Source organism: Chrysochloris asiatica, unplaced genomic scaffold (assembly GCF_000296735.1).
Source record: "Chrysochloris asiatica unplaced genomic scaffold, ChrAsi1.0 scaffold00127, whole genome shotgun sequence".
Classification (NCBI taxonomy): Eukaryota; Metazoa; Chordata; class Mammalia; order Afrosoricida; family Chrysochloridae; genus Chrysochloris; species Chrysochloris asiatica.
The window spans coordinates 4507829-4532463 of record NW_006408645.1 but is presented as its reverse complement, the minus strand read 5'-3'; the positions used below and the strand labels follow the sequence as shown (position 1 = coordinate 4532463).

General features: G+C 36.7%; 1 protein-coding gene across 4 annotated transcripts in view; it reads right to left on the bottom strand.

The window, feature by feature from the left end:
* Positions 1–24635, bottom strand: part of LRRFIP2 (leucine rich repeat (in FLII) interacting protein 2) — a 125225-nt gene that overhangs the window by 50052 nt on the left and 50538 nt on the right. Inside the window, exons 8-17 of one of the 4 annotated variants that reach the window (XM_006869160.1) lie at positions 23353–23427; positions 21764–21811; positions 21642–21686; positions 20742–20789; positions 20251–20307; positions 17932–18000; positions 14956–15045; positions 9887–9931; positions 8379–8495; positions 4773–4844 (exon numbers count right to left, since the gene is read on the bottom strand). In XM_006869160.1, the coding sequence (XP_006869222.1) occupies positions 4773–4844; positions 8379–8495; positions 9887–9931; positions 14956–15045; positions 17932–18000; positions 20251–20307; positions 20742–20789; positions 21642–21686; positions 21764–21811; positions 23353–23427 (666 nt within the window). The remainder of the gene's footprint in view (positions 1–4772; positions 4845–8378; positions 8496–9886; positions 9932–14955; positions 15046–17931; positions 18001–20250; positions 20308–20741; positions 20790–21641; positions 21687–21763; positions 21812–23352; positions 23428–24635) is intronic. The other 3 variants (XM_006869161.1, XM_006869162.1, XM_006869163.1) reach the window with 3 other exon arrangements.

Here is a 24635-nt window from a genome sequence, read left to right as displayed (position 1 = left end):
ACTGGACCAATAAACAACATTCTTATCAACAAAGAAAAGATTGAGGTCAAGGACTTAATTTATCTTGGATCAACTATCAACACTCACAGAAGCAGCAGTCAAGAAATCAAACAACGTATTGCATTAGGCAAATCTGCTGCACAAGACCTTTATAAGGTGTTGAAGAGCAAAGATGCTTGAGGACTAAGGTGCAACTGATCCAAGCCATGGTATTTTTAATAACCTCATAGGCATGTGAAAGCTGGAGAGTGAATAAGGAAGGCCGTAGAAGAATTGATGCTTTTGAGTTATGGTGTTGGAGGAGAATATTGAAAAGTGCCATGGGCTGCCAAAAGAACCAATAGATCCATTTTGGAAGAAGTACAGCCAGAGTGCTCCTTGGACACCAAGATGGCAGAACTTCGTCTCTCACACTTTGGGCATATTGCCAGGAGGGACCAGTCGCTGGAGCAGGATATCATGTTTGATAAGGTGGAGGCTCAGAATAAAGGAGGAAGACCCCCAACGAGATGCACTGGCCAAATGGCAGCACTGATGGACTCAAGCGTGGCAACAGTAGTAAGGTAGGCCCAGGATCGGGCAGTGTTTCATTCTGCTGTGCATAAAGTCGCCATGAATCAGTACCGACTCAATGGCACCTAACAACAACATGTCAGAAATGTATGGTGTGGTGCTGTAGGATGAGCACTGGATTGGCAGGGGATAACCACAAGGTTGGCAGTTCAAACTCACCAGCCAATCCTTGAAAACCCTATACAGGGCTGCTATGAGTTGGAACCAACTCGTAATAGCAACAACAGCAATGTATACCATTCCTTAGCCCTTGAGAATTTAATATTTATGAATTTAACTAGTTTTGCTTTAACTTAAAATATTTTTACAAAGAATAATTTGTAATTTTTTAAAGGTACAAATTCAAATGAGTGTAAACATGCTGTGTGGAAATCAGACTTTAGTTAGTTAATGAGCCTAAACAACTACTCAACAATCTGAAATTCTTTGTAGTTCAGTATTCATTTTGAATATGGTACACATATTGAACACGGTATATATGTGACTTTCATAATAAGGTTGAATTTTTTTCACCTTGGAATAAAATTCAAAATTACAAAAAGACCAGGTTTACGTAGCTCTGGTAGCATAATGGTTACGAATACGGTTGGCAATTTGAAACTGCCAGCTGTTCCGCTGGAGAAAGATGAGACTTTCTGTTCTTGTAAAGATTTGCAGCCTTGGAAACCCTATGCAGGGTCACTATGAGTGGGAATCAATTCCCCTGCTACTTAACAACAACAACAACAACTACTCAGAAAGAGACTGGAGGAACCTGAGACAATGACCCTTGGCCATCCTGCAGATATGGAAATGAATTCACCCTCCTGGCTCAATTTTCATTAGGGCAAATTTTACCTAATGACAAAGAAGAAAAGGGCTGTGGAGAAGAGTAGAATGGAAATAAGAATCAGAGGGAGGAAGTGGGATCAAACACACTGAGATGAAATGAAGTATATGATTCAATGTAAATTCAAATTCAAGATTTGATCTGTACACATTGACTCAATTCACAATAAAAAGTTTTAAAAACTGTATTTTCTTTGCCAATTCTTTTTTTTTTTGGGGGGGGGGGCAATTCATTCTTGAATAATGTCATATCAGTTATATCTAATAAGAGCAAACATTATTAAGAATCTGCATGCTTTTATTATTGTTGTTGTTAGGTGCCATCAAGTCGATTCAGACTCATAGTGACCCTATACAGAACAGATCAAAACACTGCCATGGTTCTGGGCCTGCTTCACAATTCTTACTATGTTGAAGTCCGTTGTTGCTGCCACTGTGTCAAACCTTCCCTGCGGGTCTTCCTCTTTGGGGCTGATCCTACATTTTACCAAGAATGATAGAGACTGGTTCCTCCTGATAACATGTCTAAAGTGTGAAAGATGAAGTCTCACCATCCTTCCTTCTAAAGAGCATTCTGACTTATTTCTTCCAACATCTGTTTGATTTAGTGGCAGTTCATGGTACTTTCATAATTCTTCAATAGCATACTTCAAACAAATCAATTATTCTACAATCTTTCTTACTTACTGTCCAATTTTCACAGCACATGAGGCTATTAAAAATACCATGGCTTGGGTCAGCCATATCTTTATCCTGGAATCTTTCCTATGGAACAGTTTAAAGAGGTCTTGTGCAGCAGATGTACCTAATATAATACATTATTTGGTTTTCTGACTACTGCTTCCATAAGTGTTGATTGTGCATTCAAGGAAAATGAAGTTTTTGATAACTTCAATCTTTTTCCATTTATCATGATGTTATTTACTGTCCACGTATAAAAATGTTTATTTTCTTTACATTGAAGTACAATCCATACTGAAGACTACAGTCTTTGATCTTCATCAATACTTTTAACTCCTCTTGGCTTCCAGGAAACAAGATTGTAATAGCTGCATGTCACAAGTTGCTAATGAGTCTTCCACAAATCCTGATGTTACATTCTTCCTCATATAATTCAGCTTCGCAGACTATTTGCTCAGCATACAAACTGATAAAGTATGGTGAAAGGATACAACTCTGGTGCATACCTTTTCTTATTTTAAACCATTCAGTATCCAGTCGTTATGTTTGAACTGTCTCTTGGTCTATATACATGTTACTCATAAGCACAATTAAGCTTTCTGGGATTCTCATTCTTTACAATATTATCATAGTGTGTCATGACCCACACAGTCGAGAAAGTCTTTGCATAGTCAATAAAGCACAAGTAAACATCTTTCTGATATTCTCCTCTTCTGAATCCAGCTTGAATTTCTGGCAGTTCGCTGTCAATATACTGGTAAAACCATTATTGAATTATCTTCAGCAAAATTTACTTGCATGTGATATTAGTCATTTCACTCAGTGATTTTTACATTCCACAGGGTCACCTCTCTTTGAAATGGGCAAAAATATGTATCCATTTTAATCAGTTGGCCAGGTAGCTGTCTTTCAAATTTCTTGGCATAGATGACTGAATTTCTCCAGTTCTGCATCAATTTGCTTAAAGATTTCAATTTGTATTCCACTGATTCCTGAAGTCTTGTTTATCACCCATGGATTCAGAACAGCTTGAACTTCTTTCTTCAGTACCCACTGGTTCTTGATCATATGCTGCTACCTCTTGAAATGGTTGAACTTTGACCACTACATCTGACAATAACCATTCCTAAGGAGTCTGCCTCTCCTTCTTCCTTGTCTGTCTGACTCTGGAAGCTCCCCTGAAACCTGGCCAGTATGGGTGATCCTTCTGGTATCTAAAACACTGGTGGTATAACTTCCAGCATCACAGCAACATACAAGCCACCACAGTACAATACACTGACAGAAGATTAAATTACATTTAATTTTTTCAGCAACTCTATCAGATCATTATCATCTCCAAAGTAGAGATGAGAAAATGGACTGATGGGCTAAGTAACTTAAGGTTGGTCATATAGTCAGAAAATGTTGTTAAGTGCCATCTAGTAAGTTCAGACTCATAGCAACCCTGTACAGGGTTTCAGAGTTGCAGCTGGTGAGCTTGAATCGCCGATGCTGCAGTTCAAACCAACAATGCAGTCTAACACCACACCAGGATTCCCAGTCAATAAATAGTGAAAACTATTTTGTTGTTGTTGTTGTTATTAAGTACCACCAAGTCGATTCTGACTCACAGCAACCCTTTATAGGGTTTCCAAGGAGCAGCTGTTGGATTTGAACAGCCAACCCTGAAGATAGCAGTCCAGTGCTTATCCTACAGAACCATTCTGAAATGTTATCTCACAGATGCAGTAATACCTGTTTTCAAAAAGTTTGTAAGCAAAACACGGTGCTAAAAGAAACCATCTGTGTTGGAAGTAATAGAGCAGTGATATACTTAGAAGGACTGAAGGAGAGACTTGGTCTCTCATACTTCAGACATGTTATCAGGAGGGACCGCGTGCAAAGTAGAGGGTCAGTAAGAAAAGAGGAAGACCCCCCCCCACCCAAGGAGACAGGTTGATAGCAGCAGCAACAATGGGCTCAAACACAACAAAAACTGTGACTATGGCGCAAGATCAGGCAGCGTTGCATTGTGATGTGCACAGGAGGTTGCTATTAGTTGGCACCTAACAGCAACAACAACCAAAACGTGGCAACATTTTCATTGGGAAGAAAAAACAAGGAATACAGATAAAGTGAAAGTCTCCCTTGACCAATCTCCCTGACCCCAGACCTCTTCAGTTCTATCAGTTTGGTGACTATCTTTCAGTGTGGTGAATATTCCATGCCTTAAGGATCTTTCCTGCAGAGGAGATATTATTTATATTAATGCTCCTTTAGTTGCTTCCACCTGCTGCTTTAAAATTGACTGAATTTGATGTGAGAAATAGCAACACTTCTCCATTTAGCTTGGAAGAATTTTAAGGTTAAAATCTCAATAAAAATATCCTTAAAATACTTTTATAGGCCTTTACCCAATTTGATTTTGTATGGATAAGACACAAGAGACAGGTAGTATATGGCAAAATTTAAAAACCATAAGGTGTAATATCTTTCACTAAGTATTTCAAAAACTATACTGAACACTGAAACAGAAGCAAAGATTGAAAGTTCACCTTTCCTGTACATTGCAGGTTAAGCACATGCTTGATAGACAAACACTGTTAGTAAAGCTATGTGCAGTGGGGTTAATAGAACTCATGAAACCACCATTACCAACACTTCTGTATATAAAGAGCATGCTTGGGCTGCAAAATGGGCCCTGATACCTTTAGTTCTTTAAGCCCCTGCATGTATCTCCCTTCTACATCCTGTATCTGGTCCTTAAGGTCATAGATATCCTGCAGGACATAGGAATGAATCATTGCTTAAAACCACGAACAAACATATCATAAGTATCAAAAGATTCAGATAAAAATGTGAATTACTTTTAAATATTCAGACTAAAAGCAGAGAAATCAAAGTACATAAACATAAATCACTCTACATCACTAAAAAGAATAAAAGGAGTCAATCGATACTAGAAATGAGAGAGTATGGAATAATACATCTAAACTGCTAAATATTTTCTTGGCATTAACTTCTGTTGAAAACAGCTTTCACAAATGGAGTATCGGTCTATTTATGAAGAAAAGCTATACAGATTGCAATATTTTTTAATATACAATTTTAAAAACTTCGTAAGATACTTACATATAAAATTTCACTTTATATAACGTTTTGCCTAAACCTAGTAAAATATATAGGAAATTAATTGCAAATAACAAATTTTAATGATTTGCTCAGACATTTTAAAGTGTAATAAGTAATTATAAACAAAGTTATCTTTCTATGACTTTGTTACTGACAACAATAAATAAGTAAAAGGAGGAACATTAAATAAACATTTTGAACAAACACACTGTTAAATGAGATATTCTATTCTGAGGACTCTATTTAAGTGATGAGAAGAAAAGCATTTGCTCCAAATGTTACCATAATCCATATAAGATCATTTTAAATGGAAAATATTATCTCCCTTATACCTGACCCTGTTACATTACGGTAGGAAATAACTACTGAAGGACCCTAAATACAATATTGTAATTAATGCTGGATCAGTTTTAAACTCAACTACATAGATTTTTTTTGTATTGCACTTTTGTTACCCCTTCATTTCCTCCTGGTAGATTTGTCTTTTTATTCATTGATGCATTCAACAGACGTTAATTCATGGAAGACCTGATTAGAAGCCCGGTACTGGGATACAAAAGTCTCACTTCCTCAAGTGGCCAGTGTTAAGAAATAACAAGGAAATCTAAAGCTAGCAGCCTTTGTCATCTTATCTTTTATTCTCACTAGACTGTTGCACCTAGGACAAGAGTTTATCTTTTTCACCTATGAATCTTGAGACCTTATGCCTGGTACATAGGAAGAGCTCAGTAAATATTTACAGCTCTCCTATACTGTCACTGTTTCAAATCTTCACCTCCCCTCCATCCCAGCACACAGCCTATTTCATAACCCAGACACCTTCTACTACCCAGCTTAAAATCTTACTCAGGCACTTCCTATCCTTGCCTCCTCTATCAGTGGGTGGGAAGTCCCTTCATCTGAGTCCTGGGCTCCTCTCTCAACTACTCAGGCACTTGCTTTGCCACTTCAAGTTCTGACTGTCCTGGCTCAATCCAATCAAGAAACATTACAATTCCATCTTTAAGAGGAAATAAAAACATTCTCTTAATCCCTCTACCTACTGCCCAACCAACTCCCATCCTCCCATACTGGTTTATAAGTATTATGCCGCCACAGTACACTGGCCTCAGGCCATACCAGTATTCTACTAAAACTAGTGGTTCTTCCTGCATTTGGTCGCTGTATTCCCTTAACCAACCCTACACTCCCCCTTTCTTGAAACTCTCCACCCTTGGCTTCTTTTCCACCCTCAGGGGTTTCCTAATCTCTCTTTAGCATTCCCAGTTTCCTTACAGTTGCATTAGATTCTTAAATGTGGGTGGATCCCAGGGTTTCAGCCCCATATCTTTACCTTTTGGTTTTTCTACACTCCTGTGTTGGTGATGTGGCCTCGTGTGTATATACAAGAATGATACTAAGTAAGAAAGAGGTATCAAAATCCCATGGTTCAACTCCCAAAGGCACAAAGAATGACTAACTCTTCATCTGCCTTCTGGATCATGGGGAGACCACAAAGTAAATTCTGCTAAAACAGAACTCATCATCACTTCCTCTCCTACACCTTTTGTTGTTATATTCTGCCTTCCTGCCAGACAAGATATGCTATTAATCCAGTCATCCAAGTCAAAACTCTAAAAGAGAGCCACGATTCCTTCCACACCCATATCAAATCCATCACAAAGTCTTATTATTCTCTTTAGCCTCTAAAAGTCCTCTGAAAGCACATCCGACTTCTCCATTCCCACTGAAATACCCTCATACATAACCTGGATTACTATTCTCCTGGCCTCCAACAGTTCCTACATTGTGCTAAAAGTTACCTTTAAAAATGTAAGTCAAATAGCATCATTCCTCTATTTAATACCCTACAGTTGTCACAATAAAGTTAAATAAAGTTCTTTTAAACTAGCATACAAGAATACTTCATGATTTGATTCCTCTTACTTCTCCAGCCTTCACTCTCAGCCATCACTACTCCTCACTTCTCATCCTTCCATTTGGCCAACTTAGTTGTTTAAATGCAGCTCTTTAAGAAAGCCCTCCCTCTCCAACTTCTTTGCCTGGTTAATTTTTATTCTTCCTCCAAACCTTAGATAGTTTGTCTCCTCTGAAAAGCCAATCTTCTATTGCAATTTAGATAAGAGTTCTCAGAATTCCCTTAGTCCCACCCACCTTGTTTTACTAGTAGTATTTAACACTTTGTCTTCTCTGTGAGACAATGCGCTCCTGAAGGTTAGAAGGGTTTCAATGCATTTATCTCCGGGGTCAAGCGCTCAATAAATGTTGAGCAAATAAAATTTTCTTTTTATCTCTCTCTTATTCTTAACAAATCGTAGATGCAGTAAACAGGCATTCAAATAAAAATTTTAAATTCTTATCTTTTGATAAGCTGCTGTTGTAGTGTTGCTAAGTGCCACTGAGTTGGCTCCTACTCATAGTGACCTTGTATAGGGTTTTCCAGGAGGGGCTGTTTCCACTAACCTTATCATTAAAACTGACCTTTTAGTCCAGTGTTTATTCTACAGCACCACACCAGGACTCCAGTAGGACTAGCCCATAGGGTTTCTTAGCTATAATCTTTACAGACTGCCACATCTTTCTCTCTTGGAGCATATGGTGGGTTCAAACCACCAAACTTTCAGTTACCAGCCATGTGTTTAACTACTGTGCCACCAGGGCTCTTAATAAGGATGTAGACTCAGTTAAATAGGTCAAATATGTTTTTAATTTTCTACAGATATTTCTGTTATACCAAATATTAGCACACTTAGATTATCATGAAAAATTGACAGATGACTATATTCAAGTAGCTAAATAGTACCAATGACTCCAAAGACTAATAATTCCCAGGGTCTGGCTTCTTGTACATTTACAAATTTTCCTTTTAATATATGGCCACTGAGTTCTGAGAGAATTACCTTTACATAAATGACAACTTTTTTGGCATTTGTGAATTAGCAGAACTGATTCACATGTCATCAATTTTTCCGGAAACAGAAAGGAAAAAAGAACTCACTAATCACCTACCTTTGGAACATCTAAGTCACATTTTTTTATTGTATTAGCAATTTTTTAAAAACCTTGTATCTCTCCTTTCTACTAAATCATTTCGAAAGTTAAAAGTTCTAGTATATAGTACACTGCAAAGCAGCCAAAGGCTGTTTTGGGGGGGAAAAAGCAAATCAAACACTGCAGTTTACCCGCAATTCACTTAATGAAGTGTCTGGGTCTAGGAAGCTGCTGGTGTCCCCACTTCCTCGTCTGGATGAGTTCCCACTTAGAGGGGTTGTTGCTGAGGCAGAATTTCGAGATGAAGGCTAGAGAAAAAGAAATACAACACTTCTAAGGCTTGTTTCTCTCAAAATATGTTTGCTGTGGAAACTAAAAATGGGGCAGGAGGGTGGCGCAGAAGAGTGATGGAAAGTAACATAGATTTCAGGTGAACCTATGAGAGGGTTGAAAAAGTTAGTGGAAAAAACAAAATTGAAAGGTAATGGAATTTTACCATGAACTTTTTGAAGCCTCCTCATTATCAATATAGTGTAGATGAAGAAGGTACAAATACAATCTACAGGCAACTTACACTAGCTCTGGGGGGAGGAGTACCCAGAAAAGGGCTCAAGCATACCAAGCATAACTTAACTCCAACCCCTTATCGTATCTAAAATTTACAGCAACTTAAAAAAGGAACTGGTTTCTGTGGGAGATTATTTGTTTGTATTCTAAGTTTATCTTTGCTATATTATAAACAACACTGGAATCAGCGTATCAGAACAATTTCAAATAAACCATTTTAAAACATGTAATTGGTATAAGAGTCCTAAGTTCTTCAACATGCATCTTAAAAATTGTTGAGTAAGATGGAGATACTATTTGCAAGCTGAGCATCAACACTGTGTATCACTCTAAATGTAGACTGCTCTTCCCAAAATTACTTTAAATGTGAGAATATGCTATTACTAATAAATGATATAAAGCAGTACAGTCTAGTATGATACGAGTATTGAGCATTTGAAATGTGGCTAGTCTAAACTGAGATGTCTTCTAAGTGTAAAATACACACCAAATTTCAGATTTAGTGCAGGAGGAAAAGGTGTCAGATATTAACAACTTTTCATATGGATTCCAAATTGAAATATAACATTTTGGATACAGTGAAATTTACCTATTTTTGCCTTTTACTGGGACTACAAGGAAACAAACTGGCATTCGTGGCTTATATTTGTGGCTCACATTATATTTCTGTTCTACAAAACTAGAAGATCTGTCTTGAAAATAGCATAAAATTAATCCTGCTAAATTATTTCCCAAAGATGACTTTCTAAAGCTACTTCTACAAGAGAATCATACACAAAGCAACTCCCAGAAATGAGTTATAATAAGTAGTTTATAAAAGAAAAAGTAACTTAGAATTTGTGCCCATCATTCCTAAAGCCGTTTCATTTTCAGTGCTTAATGGCTTCTCAGGATCAATTTCTAGAGGAAGAAAAATCAGAAGAGCAGCCAAAAGCTAAACAAATGACATGCAAGGAAATAAAATGCTTCACATGATTCAACTTCGAAGGAATTTTGGGGGGTCAAGGACAGGAAATGGATGAAGGGAGGAAGGGTAGCGCCTTTTCACTCCAACAGTAGTAAAATAAAAAATGGAACACAAGAAAGTTTCATTGACCTTGAGAACTTAATTCCCTTAGGAACATATACTTACCCTTGTGTAAGTTTCAGCATACTGTTTGTCAGATTTTTCATCCAACTAGAAAAGAACAAGGATAAAATCAGAAAAGATGCTTAGCATGTTGGTTTTCCTTTTTTTTAAAGAAATAAAGGGACTCATTTGAGTTCTTTGAGTTCAGTGGAGTTCAGAACTTAAAGTAAACACACAAAAACTGAAACAAAAGTCGAGCCATATAAGAAAAGATGTCAAAAACTTTCACTCTTATCCTACGGAAGACATGAAGCAAGCACACTGTGTTTACTCAAAAGTTAAGAATTTTCAGATACATTTTTTTTCATAATTAAAACACATTAAAGAAAACAACATAAACTTGAGTATTAGCAGCACAACTGTATCTACCAAAAGGGAATGTCTGATGAAATCAAAAGTCAAAAATTTTTATTTCTAAACATTATGAAAACACAGGATATGTAGGTTTGAACTACAATAAGGGGGAAAAAAAATCAGACTGGAATACAGCAAGTCAAATACATCATGAAAAATATGCTCCCGGAAGTGCATGGCTAACTGCCTCTATGAATAACTGCCTCCTTTGTCATGAGACCAGAAAAACTGATGGTGCCCAGCTATTGTTAATGAAGGTTTTGATCAAAGATTTGACAGCAGAATCCTCATTAAAAGGGACATAGGCAGCAAAACTGACATTCAAGTTTTCATAAAACCAGGCTTTCTGGAGGCACAGAGCCTGGATGAACCCTCAAAGCTATTGCCCTAAGATTATCTTTAAACTTGAAACCAAAAATGTCCCCTGAAGTCTTTTTCAAACAAATGCTGGTTTAGCTTAAAAAAAAAAAAAAAATGTCTGCCTCGAACATTGCGCTCTTTTAAAAAACTACCCCTATGGAACCAAACTGACAATAGTAACTTGAAAAGTGAGAGAAGAAGAACGCTTAGGGGTAGTGAGTTTATATTAATTAGGGAAGAACAATCTGGAAAAAGAGGATGAGAGTGGTTGCACAACTTAAATTAAAAAAATGTAATCAGTGTTGTCACATGTAGAAATTGTTTGAAGGGTTTATGTTTTGCTTTGTGTATTTTCAACAACCACAACAAAAATAAAATTACTTTTTAAAAAATTCCCTACAGCATTAAGGATTCAGCTGTCGGTTTGTGCTTAATAAATCACATGTAGGCCCTCCACTCAAAAAATTCAGTCTAAAGGACATGAGTGATAGACATCAATCCTCATCACACCATAACCTCCCCTCACTTCCAACCCCTCTCTCCAAAGGCAAACAAACTCCAACCTTTTTAAAAATCCTAACAGTATCCCACACACATTCTACATCTTTTTCTTCTTTACTAAGTTAAAGAGATTAAAGAAAATACTGTCACTCATTTCCTACATAGCATTTATCACTACCAACGGCACTTAACAGCACCATCACCACCATAATCTTTCTTCAGTATTTGTTTCTGATCTCCCTCTACAAACCAAGCTCTATTGTGTGCCTTGTTCTCGTTTGTGCTTCTAATACAAAGAACAGCACGGGGCATATAAAAGGAATCACACTTCACTGGAAGAATGAGAAAATTAGTCATACTCCATCATCCATCACTACTTTTAGACTTCAACTCACTTAAGAGCATCCTATTATCTGGAAATACCAAAACTGATTTAACCTGTCTTCTGCTGATAGGTCTTAAGGTTGCTTCAGAAAGTGTTTTGAGAAGGGAGGAATCTTGGCGGTCTAATCCAAAACCTCACTCGATAACAAAGGAAAAAGAAACTCAGAGGTAAAAGATTTTGCTGAAACTTAAAACAACTATAAAATCTGGATCTAAATCACAATTTTAATTCCAGAGTTTATATTGTTTTCCAACACATACTGTCCTAATTACTACTAGGAACAAAAGGAATTTAACTAAATGGATACATAAACAAGTTCAAACTCCTAGACGCAACTTCCTAGTTGAATATAGGGAAAAGGTTTGAAAATCTTCCTCAGTTAATTATTAAAGCATAACATGTATTGCTGACTGTATTCGGATCACTTCACTCTAACTTCCTCATACGCAAAAGTTGTTATTGTCCTTTTCCTTCAATTAACATACATCATGCTCATTTTCTCTCAGTAAACACATTTTACTATGATGACCAGTACTATATATAAGTAAAAGAAATACTATTTTGTACTTTATAACAGCAAAATGAAAATTTAAAACATTTGAAATAATGTAAAAGAAGTAGACAATAACAAAAGTCAAAATTTATTTTATGATTGATAGTTATTACCATAGAAAGGAATAATCACCTATCACATCTATACTAGCAAAATGCACTGGCTAATATTTTCCAATTCTTTTCTGCTAATGAGTTAAGGCAGCATTCAGAAATTTAAACACTGTTGTAAATCTTATTTAAAATCCTTCCTCATATAACTAATCAAGAAGAGACCCCCAAACTCACCCATTTTTGAAATAGACAATCAGTTTGAAACAGTGTCACATTTCAGAGGCTGCAACACTGAACCAGTGTTCATCGAAAAGTTGATATAGCTTTAAGTGATCTGTCAGATTCCGATTGTCGCAATCTAAACTGATCATGCGCCAAACCTCCAGGATTGCCAAGGCAGCAAAAAAAAAAAAAAATAACCTAGAGCAGCCATGCCGCAGTCCAGTTATTTCAGTTGCAGTGGCCTGGCCAGAAACTCTTCAGTTCTCACTTATGAGACTTGTGCTGCATTATGTGCTATCTTCCACTTAACCTCCAAAGGTAAGTGAAACATGGCATTCTCAAAGTCCGTGTTTTAATAGCCATACAGTGCACATAGTTGCCATGCAATGCCAAGCTAATGTTGACACTGATGACCCAAAGAATCAGCCAGAAAATGAAATGCTTTGAAATTAAATAAAGTTTAATTATGTTTAACATAATAAGATATAAAAAGCTCTGGTAGCATAGAGGTTACCAATCGGGCTGCTAATCTCAAGATCAGAAGTTTGAAACTACCAGCTGTTCCACAGGAGAAAGATGAGGCTTTCTGCTCTTGTAAAGATTTACAGCCTTGGAAACCCTGTGCAGGGTCACTGAGTCGGAACCGACTCCACAGTACTTAACAACAACAACAACAACATAGTCTAATAAAGTATTTTTAGTGTAATTTGTCCAAAGCAGCAACTAGATTCTAATCCTTTTTTAACCTCTGCATTTATATATATTTATTTAATAATGCCACTCAAAAATTCTATTTGAAAGAACCTGGAAACAGAAGATCAAATACCAACCACAAGTGAAAGAACAATTAATTTTAATAATCTCCCCAAACAAAATTGAAAATACTATGTTGGAAGCACTCATTTAGCTATGCCCAAAACTTTGGAAGACAGTTACATGACCAACCGACTAGAAGAGATCCAAATATGTGCCTATTTCAAAAAAAGGTGATTGAACGAAATGCTGAATCATAAAACAATATCATTAATTTCACATACAATTAAAATCATGCTGAACATGATTTTACAACATCAACACAGAACTGCCAGAAATTCAAGCCAGATTTGTAAGCGGACACAGAAGAAAGGATATCATTGCTGATGTGAAGGAAATTTTTGCTAAAAGTTGAGATTACAAGAAAAATGTTTACCTGTGTCTCATTGACTATACAAAGGCATTTGACTGTGTGGATCACAGCAAACTACAGATAATACTGCAAAGAATGAGAATTGCAGAACACTTAAATGTGCTCAGGTGGAAGCTGTACATAAGCCAAGAGGCAGTTACTCAAAGAGAACAAGGGGATACTATTTAGTTTAAAATCAGAAAAGTAGTAAATCAGAGTTAAATTCTTTCACTATACTTATTCCATCTTCATGCTGCACAAATAATCCAAGAAGCTGGACTATATGAAGAAGAATGCTGCATCAGGATTGGAGGAAGGCTTATAAATGTTCTATCTCCATTTAAAATTTAAAATTTAAAATTAATTTCTACTTCTATTAATAAACATTGTTTGTCTCTCATTCCCTCCAAAATGCTTCATAATCAGGACACTGATGGCCTCTGGGCAAAACAAGACTAATACCAGCAATGGAGGGAGGTGTCACAGAGAGGAAATCAGGCAGAGATTCAAGATCAGGTAGATCCTGATCTGCTGGTTGGGGTTCCTTCATGGTGACAAATGCCAACACATCTATTAGACAATCCTTCCTTAATTCAGTTCCTGATGACTGTGTAAGCAATGAGGAGACATTTCTTCAAAACAATGCCATAATCCAAATATTTAGAATCAATTAGTAACATCTAAGTATGGGTTAATGCGCCAGATTACAAAGCCGTTTGAACTACAAGCTCGGTGGTTCAAGCTCACCAGTCACTCCTTGGAAACCCTATGCAGGGTCGCTAAGGGTCGGAACCAACTAGACAGCACTTCACAACAAAGTATTACATAAGGAGCTCTGGTAGCGTAGTGGTTATGAGTCGGGCTGCCAACCTCAAGGTCAGCAGTTTGAAACTACCATCAGTTCGGCAGGAGAAAGACAGTGTCCCGTAGAGATTTAGTCTCGGAAACCCTGTACAGGGTCACTATGAGTCGGAACCGACTCCACTGTACTTCACAACAGTCTACCAAGATCTTTACACATTCACCAAAACCAGAGGAAAGAAAAAATTTCTAACTGATCAGCAACATCTGAATATAGACTGAATATTAATTAGATGGTATTAAAGGATTATTTTAAATTTCTTAACAGCAAAAACACATGCTCGGATGCATAATAAACTATATTTGTAGAATTTACTTTAAAATATTCCAAAGGGAAAAAAAGAAGGAAAGGGTAAGAAATAGGTAAAACAAAACAGGCAAAATATTGAATTTTAGAAGCTGGTGATGGGTTCTGTGGGGGCAAATTTTCACATATAAATTTTTGTTTAAATTTCCACAGATGGCTTCAAAAAACAAAACAAAATGCATTTTGTGTTAATATAGTCAAATAAATACTTCCTAGGCAGAAAATTAAGTTCCTAATTTAAAAATAAGTAATGTATTAGCCACTAGTCATAAACTGTAACATTGCATAATGGCTCCATGCAATAAACTCACACTGGTCAAATCTGGGATACTGACGTCATCCGCATCAGAGACAACGCTCCCCCTACGATTGGAACGACTAAAACAGTCAGCAGCAGAAACCTTTTAGTCAGGGGGAAAAAAATGACATGCTTTAAAACGTTAATGGAAAAAAAGAGAAGAAAAGGATTAAGATCATTGGGATATAGGGATTAAGAAATTGATTAAGATCAATTAACCTACTCAGAAAAAAAGGAGTTCCTAAATATTACAACCTTCCTAAAATAAGCTCTTAATGAGAGATCCATAGTAGAGGGATCATTTACTGTCTGAGGGTCCATAGAATCTCCGGTGTTTAAGACATGTACCACCATCAGCAGCAAGATTTCAAGGTCAGAATCCATGGACACCATCTACTGTTGTTAAGTATCATCGAGTCGATTGTAATTCACCACACAACCTTACATACTACTGAGGTAGGAATGGTGGTGGTGTGCAGTGGAGCAGATTACAACTCAGAGTGACCTTGTATAGGGTTTCTGAGGCTGTAAATCTCTGCAGGGGTAAAAGCCTCATCTTTTACCTGCAGAACCGCTGGTAGCTTCAAACTGCTAACCTAGCAGTCCAACTCATAACCACAACGCTACCAAGCTCCTTCCGCATACAGAAATATACTTCACAAAATTTATAATCCACTATAACTATCAACTCAGTTAAGCACACACATGTGGAATAAAGAACTATTTGCAGGGCACCACACTTTTTGCCCAATTCTACAGCTACATGTTTTTCTCAAAAACAGGAACTGTAAAATAAAATAGCAAAGGAAAGGAAACTGTTAGCCTCTCTTTAGTTTCCCATACACAGCAGTCTTTTCCCATCTTAGGCCTTTGCACCTGTCTAGAAAGGTCTATTCTCAGCTTTAAAAGTAGCTAGCTCCTTCATCTCATATTTCAGGTCTCAGCTCAAAAGTCAATTTCTCAGAGACGCCTTCCCTATAATTGCCAGTTGTCTCTCTTCACAATCCCTGGGATCTGTTTCTTTTCTGTTCCTTTCTTTCACTAGAATATAAGCTCCATGAAGTCAGACATCTGGTCTGCCCAGTTTACCACATCATTCCCATCATTTAACATAGTACCTCATGTATATTATTGTGGTTATTTTAAGTGCCATCAAATCAGTTCCAACTCACAGTGACCTTGTATAGGGTTTACAAGGCTACAAAACTTTGCTGGAGCAGAGAGCTTCATCTTTCTCCAGCTCGGATAGAATAGGTCAGCAATTAAAGCCCACCAACCACTCCTCGGCAGAAAGATAAGAATTTCTGCATGAACATTAACTGGTTCACTAAAGAACCCAAACAAAAAGCAATTGCCATGGAGTTGAGTCCAATTCCTGGCAACCACATGTGTCTCAGAGTAGAACTGTCCTCCACAGGATTTTCAATGGCTGCTTTTAGAGGAGCGTATATCACTAGGCCTTTCATCTGAAGTGCCTCTATTTGGATTTGAACCTCCAATCTTTCCTGTTAACCTTGTATCACTCCAATAGATTTCAACCAGTTACCACCAAGTTGATTCCAACTTACAGCCACCTCGCATGTGTCAGAACAAAAGGACAACACTACCTTAATTAGATCATTGAATTCTGGCCTCGAATATCATAAATATTTTGTGTTACTTTTCTCTATGAAAATTCCCAGTTCACAGTTTTTCATGTAACATGACATTTTAAAAGATCTTCTACTTTTCATAAAATAATTATAGTATTCTGATTCAAGGGATCTTTATTCTAGCTCAAAACTAACACTATCCTCACAAATATAATTTCCAGGTCAATTCTTTAAAATGTAACATAAAATGCTATTAGCTGTCCGTAAAATTTCCAGTTCCACTAAAAAGAATAACCTGAAATTATATACTTAATACTCTAGCATAACAGTTTGTTGACTTTACAACAATTACTCTAAAAGCTAAGAAAATCATTTTTTATTTCGTCATTTGCAACTTTTTTTTTTTTAAGTTCACAGGTTACTCAAAACAACAGTGAGGTATTATCTCATTCGCTTACACTGCTGGTGGAGTTATAAAATGTTACAACTATGTGGAAAATGGTATGGCATTTCTTTAAAAAGTTAGAAAGAGAAGTACCACATGATCCAGCAATCCCACTACTAAGAGGCATCTCCTAGAGAAATAAGAGCCATAACATAAACAAATCTATGCAGACCTATGTTCATCATAACATTATTCACAATAGCATAAAGACTGGACCAACTTAAATGTCCATCATTAGATGGCTGGAAAAACAAATTATGGTACAAACGATACTATGTGAAAGAGTAACCAGGAAGCTGGTAAACACCTCAAAACATGACTAAACATAGAGAACATTATGCTGAATGAGAAAAGACAAGCATAGTAAAATAAGTATTGTATGTGACTACTATTATAAATGGAGTTGTACTGTGGCACTAGAATAAGCACTGGACTGCTAACTACAAGGTCAGCAGTTCAAACTCAACAGCCACTCCTCAGAAACTCTATACAGATTTGCTATGAATCAGAACCAACTCAACGGCACTTAACAACTAATATAAAAGGTCAAGAAAAGGTTTACACATTTGTCTGATGGCCACCAAGATGGCAAGGGACAGGACGAAAGGAAAAATCAAGAAGCTCACAAGTCTTATCAAAAAGGATAAGCATTAGTTAAACTTCAATGCAACAGTACAGAAATCAACTGATGGCACAACGATTCTGTAATCCATAGTTATGAGTTTGCACAATGTGAATTCTTTTGTCTGAAAAACTTATTTTTGTTGATCTGTGAAAATATATGGTTGCACAAACTCTGAGCAAGGAATAAAAAAAATTTAATTCTGAAATACACAATGACTTATACTGTGACTTTGTCAAATGTATTATTTCACTTTCCAATGGAGTTCACATGTAATAATATAATGTCATAATTTTTTAAATGATCATATCTGCATGCAACCATGCTCACCACACTCTCTCTTCGCCCATAACTGGCACGACCTGAAGACGCAATGCTCTGTGTGTCATCATCTGTAAACTACAGATATTAAAAGTAGATCATGAAAAAGATGCAGTTTTGTTACAGCTCTTACCTGACTTTAAGCATACTAGGTAAGGTTTGGGGAAGTATACAAACACTCTATAAAAACATAATTAGCACAATTTATAGTATACTGTTAAAACAGAAAAGCTGTTTCTGGGTATAATGTAGTCTCATTAATGAACAATAAAAGACATTTCCAAAAGGAATAAAGAATAAAATAGAACCCTATCTTTTATTTAAATTGAATTAAAAGAGAGGCATTAATTAGTAAACTAGCTAAAACCACTTAGGGATTTCATGTTTTTTGAACCTACAGGCCCTTGAGGTTCCCATAAGGGATCAAAAAAGAAATATTTTTAAAATTTCAGTTTGGGAGAAAAAAAAAAAATCAAAGAATATTTTAGTTATATAAGTCAACAGTGGAATTTCTTACCAGCTAGGGCACTATCAAGATAATTCTCATTTTCCTGTATTCACTGCTATGCAAGTAGTGAAGATACTGCCAACATCCCTCTACAATAGGTCAGTCTTCTTTCTGCCTCACCAGCAGTGGAAAACTCATCTTTGGCACATGTAGTTTACCTTCATTCTGACCATTCTAAAATCACTAAGAAACCATTGTGACACCACTTAGATAAGAATTTTGTGATGTAGGAATGGTTTGAATCTTAATTTCAAATAACATATGAGGACAAAATTCTATACTTGGTACATTAAAAATGTCACCAGCTACCCAGCCCAATAATGACCAAGGGGAATGTTATTCAAAAACAGGTTCAAAACAAAGTCCATTATTATGTGAAAAAGTCAACTCTTTATAATCCCTGTGTGATTTTTTTTTTTTTTTTTTAATAGGAGTGGTATCTTAGAAGTGCCACCTGGAAATGACAAGAGAACTGAGCCAAACATTTAAACAAAAGAAAGTCCATAGCATTCAACTATTAAACTCCTAAAAAGTAAACTTAGGTAACCATTAATAAACTGTTTTCATTATTTCCCTACCTTCGGTGTTGTCAAGGATAACAAGGTAATTCCAAAAGTCATTATTTGCTATTAGAAATGCAGGTAACACAGTTTTGAATTTTGTTTGTTGGGTGAGGAATGTGACAATACATATCATAATTGAAATGCATACGCTCTCATACTACATCATTTTATGATTAGCAATTTACCTTGCAGATCTTGTCATATTGTTGTTGTTGTTGTTGTTGTTGTTAAATACTGTCAAGTCAGTTCCAGCCCATAGCAACCCTGTATAGGGTTTCCAAGGAGCGGCTGGTGAGTCTGAACCACTGACCCTGCAATTCAAACTAACTTTGCAGTCCAGCACATTAACCCACAGCCCCACACCAGTACTCCCTAGTCATATTAACTACACAAAAATATATTTGGAAATGGGCAGTTCAAATGCACCAGCAGATCCTCAGAAACCCTATACAGGGTCACTATTAAGTTGGAACCAATTCAAAGGCACTTAATAACAACACAGACTATATATTAATGAAATAAAGTACCGCCATTTCTTTTAATGTGCTGATATGAAACAATCTGCAAGAGACATTAAGAGAATAAAGAAATGTGGCATACTTCAAAAACAAATTATTTTAAATGCCAAAAAGCAGGATGTATATGAACATATTAGTGTTCAAAATAACGGACACTTAAAATTGACTAACATCTCTAGGAGGATAAATAAGAACAAAGGCTGCATTTGGGAAATGGAAATACAGGTGGTCAAGGGACTTTTACTTTGGACTTTGCTTGTAAATTAAAAATACTTTTAATATACCAGAAATATTAACTTTGGTGTATTAAATAACTAACTTTGGTGTTTTTTTAATGTAAATTTTAGAAACTGGTTTGTCTGATTTCTTCTCCTTCCAGAGTGTTGCCAAACAAGTGAAACTGCACAATGAATGAAACAAAGATGGAAAGGAGAAACATAGTCAATCTATAAATAATCACCACTGAAAAGGTATTCCACATTAATGACAATTAATATAAAATTAAAGAAATTCTAATGGCACTGGCTGCAGAGTCATTTAAGAAAATGCATGCTAAGTCACATTCATAAAGAAACTACAGATTAAGAAAAATTAGTGCTTGAGTTTATGTACTGAGGAAAAAGCAATCTGTACACAAGAGTGCAACACACCACATCCGTAATATTCTAAACTGTGAGTCTAGATTAATGAAACAACCGAAAAGTTTTCATAAAGCATGCAAAGAGCCTAGACAGCTCACCACAGGACTGCTTCGGGCTGAACTTGTTCTTGATGAATAATAACTGTATTCAGATGGCTAGAAAGTTTCCAAAAAGAAAGGTTTTACATCAGTGATCAGCTGCTTTTCCTGCTTCCCCTGGTTCCCAGTGTGAATGTAAACTTATTCCCTGATCTGGAATTCCACCTCACCTTGCCCTGAAGATCTGCCAGCATATAACAAGAGGGAGAGGAAAGAGAGGGAGTGAATGCCCTGAGCAGCACTCCTCTCATGCTCTTCCTGAGCAAGAAAAGAGGTTTTTCTATTTGTATTTCCTGCATATTTGAATCATGACTTTCATTTAGCAGGCACATTCTCACAGCTTGGGCAACAGTCACAAAAATGGCTAAGTGAATGAATGGGTTGCACTTATATATTGTAATTACAGGTCAGATTCAATGACTTTCTCTTAGTAAGTACATGTGCCCATCTACCCATCACCCTTTTGACCACTGCGCACTAGTTAAACTTACAGTTCGAGAACCATAAGGGTTATATAATCCACCGTGGTACAATGATGCCTAAGAACAAAGGAAATACCATTTATCTATTCAGCATCTAAGTTATTTTGAAAATGCACAATTTCTTTGCAGTACTGAGTTCCAAAAAAAAGTTCTGAGGAATGGAATAAGCATATAAATTCTCAAGATGAAGACTCTGAAGAATATTACACTCATTTACATGCTAAATTCCTATATCTGTTTTAGTGTAAATTCAGCTCATGCTTCATTTTTTCAAAATGGTCACTGTATTACCCTTTCATCATTATGCTGTAAAAAAACAACTAGGAGCACAAGTATTTACCAATTTATTTTTTCGAAAGAGGGACTAGAACAGAAAACAAAAACAGGCACAGACAGCATCTTGCTCAGTATTACAACAGAATTCAGTTATACAAATTCAGGTTCCCAGTCCATATAACAGTTTGAAAGCAACTAACTCACATCTTGCACATTACACAGAGCTACTATTTTTGCTTTTCTAGTCAGCTTCTTGCTTTATTAGAGCCCAACACTAATGTGGCCAACGTCACAGCAACAGGCTGTCCCAAAGGAAAAGACGGTACTTTTCACATGGGCAGCCATCTCATAAAACTGTGTTAAGTGTGGCGGGAGCCAGGCAAGTCTATCTCCTTGATAAGCAAATTGAGTCTAAGCAAGGGCCTACCAATGGCCAGTAACACCTCCATAGTATTCTGACCACCAGGAAGTTTTGATTTTTAAGCACAGGCAGCACCTTCTGCAGTATATATGAACGACAATCGAGCCATGTTTCCTTGACAGTTTTGGAGGAAAGCTGTCAGGCCCCAGAGTCAGCGCCACAACACCAGCATGTCCAGTAGTATACACATGCTGACAGAGGTAAATACAAACCAGACTGGCACTTCTTGGCAGACCAGAATGTGCAGTAGGGGAGGCCTAGGAGAAAAGGGCATTATTAGCGTGAGGAAAGCCACTGGTAGCTGTGAAGGCAGCACACCGCAGAAAGTACTAACCCTGTTACTCTTAGAAGTTGCCAGAGGGTCACTGTACAGAGAAGAGCACTAAAAAACAAAACAAATCACATAAGCAAACAAAGGAGAATTTGTCTTACCATTATGAGTCATTTAAAATTCACGATTTCATAATTGACTACCAATCTTTGAGTACTGCACTGTAGAATAAGCACTGGACTACTAAAAGGTCGGCAGTTCAAACCCAGCTCGAAGGTTTCTATGTATTGGAACTAACTCAACGGCACTTAACAACAACAACAAGGTAGATACGAAACACATAAAATGAGAAACATTATTAAGAAACCATTCCGAACATCAATTTTAGGGATAAGAAAGAGAAACACTCAGAGAAGTTTTCTATACATGTGCTTATGCCCTATTAGTCTCTGAACATTACTGTTAAAATAGGACATCAACCTAAGAAGACACTGACGACGACAGGACCACAGTACATGTGGCAAAAGGTGGCCATATCCCACAGTCAAAAGCAGCTCCTATGGTATTTTCAATGATCTTGTGACAAACTCTTAATGAGCTTAGTCTGATTGTTGGGGAACCAGGAAAATGAGCTCTGAGTATGGCTTCTGATACTCTTTTCCAAACAGATTAGAAAATCTGTATTTCAAAACAAGCCAAGGACAAAGTGCTGTAGTTTAGTCATATAAACTGTACTGTTGTTGTTGTTATGTGCCGTGGAGTCGGTTCCAACTCATAGCAACCCTATACAGGGTTTCCAAGGCTGTAAATCTTTACAGGAGCAGAAAGCCTCATCTCTCTCCCGTGAAACACCTGGTAGTTTTGAACTGCTGACCTTGCGGTTCGCAGCCCAATTCGTAACCACTAAGCTACCAGAGCTCCTTATAAACTGTACTAGCGACAATGAATTCCATGCACTAAGAGCACAGCACTTTTAAAATGGAATTTCTTTTCCTGGTGTCATTGTTTCTTTCTCACAAACCCAATCAGATATAGACTACAGAGCTAGCAAGTAAGCCGAGTGCACAGGTTTTATAAAAGGAATTATTTTAAATGCATTATGTGTATATAATTCAAAGTACATTTTAGTTGTATGGTTTGCCAAATGCCTTGAAAAAGCCAACAATTCTAACCCTAAACAAACGCTCTCATTATTCCCTTTCACTGTTTAAACTTTCACTTCAAAGCTTTTATTAAAAGGGTTCCCACTGTGTAGTATCCTGATGCTTGCAATCTATTCTGAAATGCATCAAACAAGATACACTGACAAATGGATACAGGGACCAAGAGATGGATAATTATGTGACAAAGGACATACAGTAAATTGTTCATTGTAGAATCTAAGAAGTAGGTGTATAGTGTTCACTGAATTATTATATAATCTTTTTTTGTACGCATATGTTTCAAAATCCTCTCACTAAAATGCATTTTCTAAAAATGGTACATACAAAATACGGTGTTTTTAAAGATGCACTCACACAGACTATGAATTCAGTTACTACAATATATGCACAACCATGCACAGATTAGTTCTAACTAGGCAAAATGCAAAAGGGAGTTAGTAATATGTCAAATTTGGATAAAACACATAAAACCAAAATGCTGAGACAAACCCGAGTAGAGTAGGCAGAGGTGGGTTTGCTATGTCTAAGACTGCTATAGTTTCTCTGGTCAAAGTAGAGGCCACTCTGCAAAAAGCAAAATTAAATACATTTTTCTTAGGTTAAATGCTATATTAAACTACTATACTAAAACAATATTCTGATCACACAAAACCAAATTTTTATATTCTCAAAGCCCTTCGCCTGAAAAACAATGTCTTTAAAAGCACTGGGTCAAGTTTATATGTAAAAATCAAAATAACAATTATTACAACTGTCTCAAAAAAAAAACCAACCCTATTATTGTTAAAAATTAGCTGTCTTCAAAGCAAATCATTAATTAAAAAAAAAATCCTCAGTTAAAATAAAATGGAATAATTGATCAATTTAAGTGTCATACTTAGGACTGTCCTTGAAAACTCCAGAACTACCATATGTTTAAGTGAATTATATGTATACATTATGCTTTATGCAAACTGTACAACCCCTCATATGCTGTTAGCCTTCTGTGTATGCTATACACATTGTATATATGTGTCACTATTTATATGGGCATGTTATATGCAAGAACACAATAAATTATTGCCGCTTTTTTAGCCCATTTGGCAAAGCCACAGAAATGATTAAACAGTTCCAAACCTGGTCCTAAACATTGTCTAGCCTCACTACTTTTCAAAATAAATTGATCACATTAAAAAGGGAGAGTAGGATAAACATGGTTGGCATAAACTACCTATGGTGTTTATGTGCCATGGAGTCAGTTCTGACTCAGAGCGACCCTGTACAGGATTTCTGAGGCTGTAAATCTTCATGGGAGCAGAAAGCCTCATCTTTCTCCCACAGAACAGCGTTAGTTTCAAACTGCTGACCTTGCGGTTTACAGGCCGATTCGTAATCACTATGCTACCAGAGCTCCTTCAGCAGTTTCAATTTTAATACATAACATAAAACAAACAAAACCTTTGCACACAATGTTTAGCTGAGGGGAGAAAATCATCATGAATTTCCTTTTCAATTTTGCTGTTGTTTAAGTGCTGTAAAGTTGGTTTCAACTCACAGTGACCCTACATAGGGTTTCCAAGGATCGGCTGGTGAATTGAACCACTGACCTTGTGGTTCCAACTGACCTTGAGGTCTACGGCTTTATCCTACAGCCCTACACCAGGACTACTCCTATTAAGCTAGGCGTGTTTTTAACTCAAGGCTAAGCGAATTGGCAATTCTTGACTGTAAAACTCCTTTAGTGATGACACTGTAATCTAGACACCTTTACTGTGATCCCCACACCTTTACCA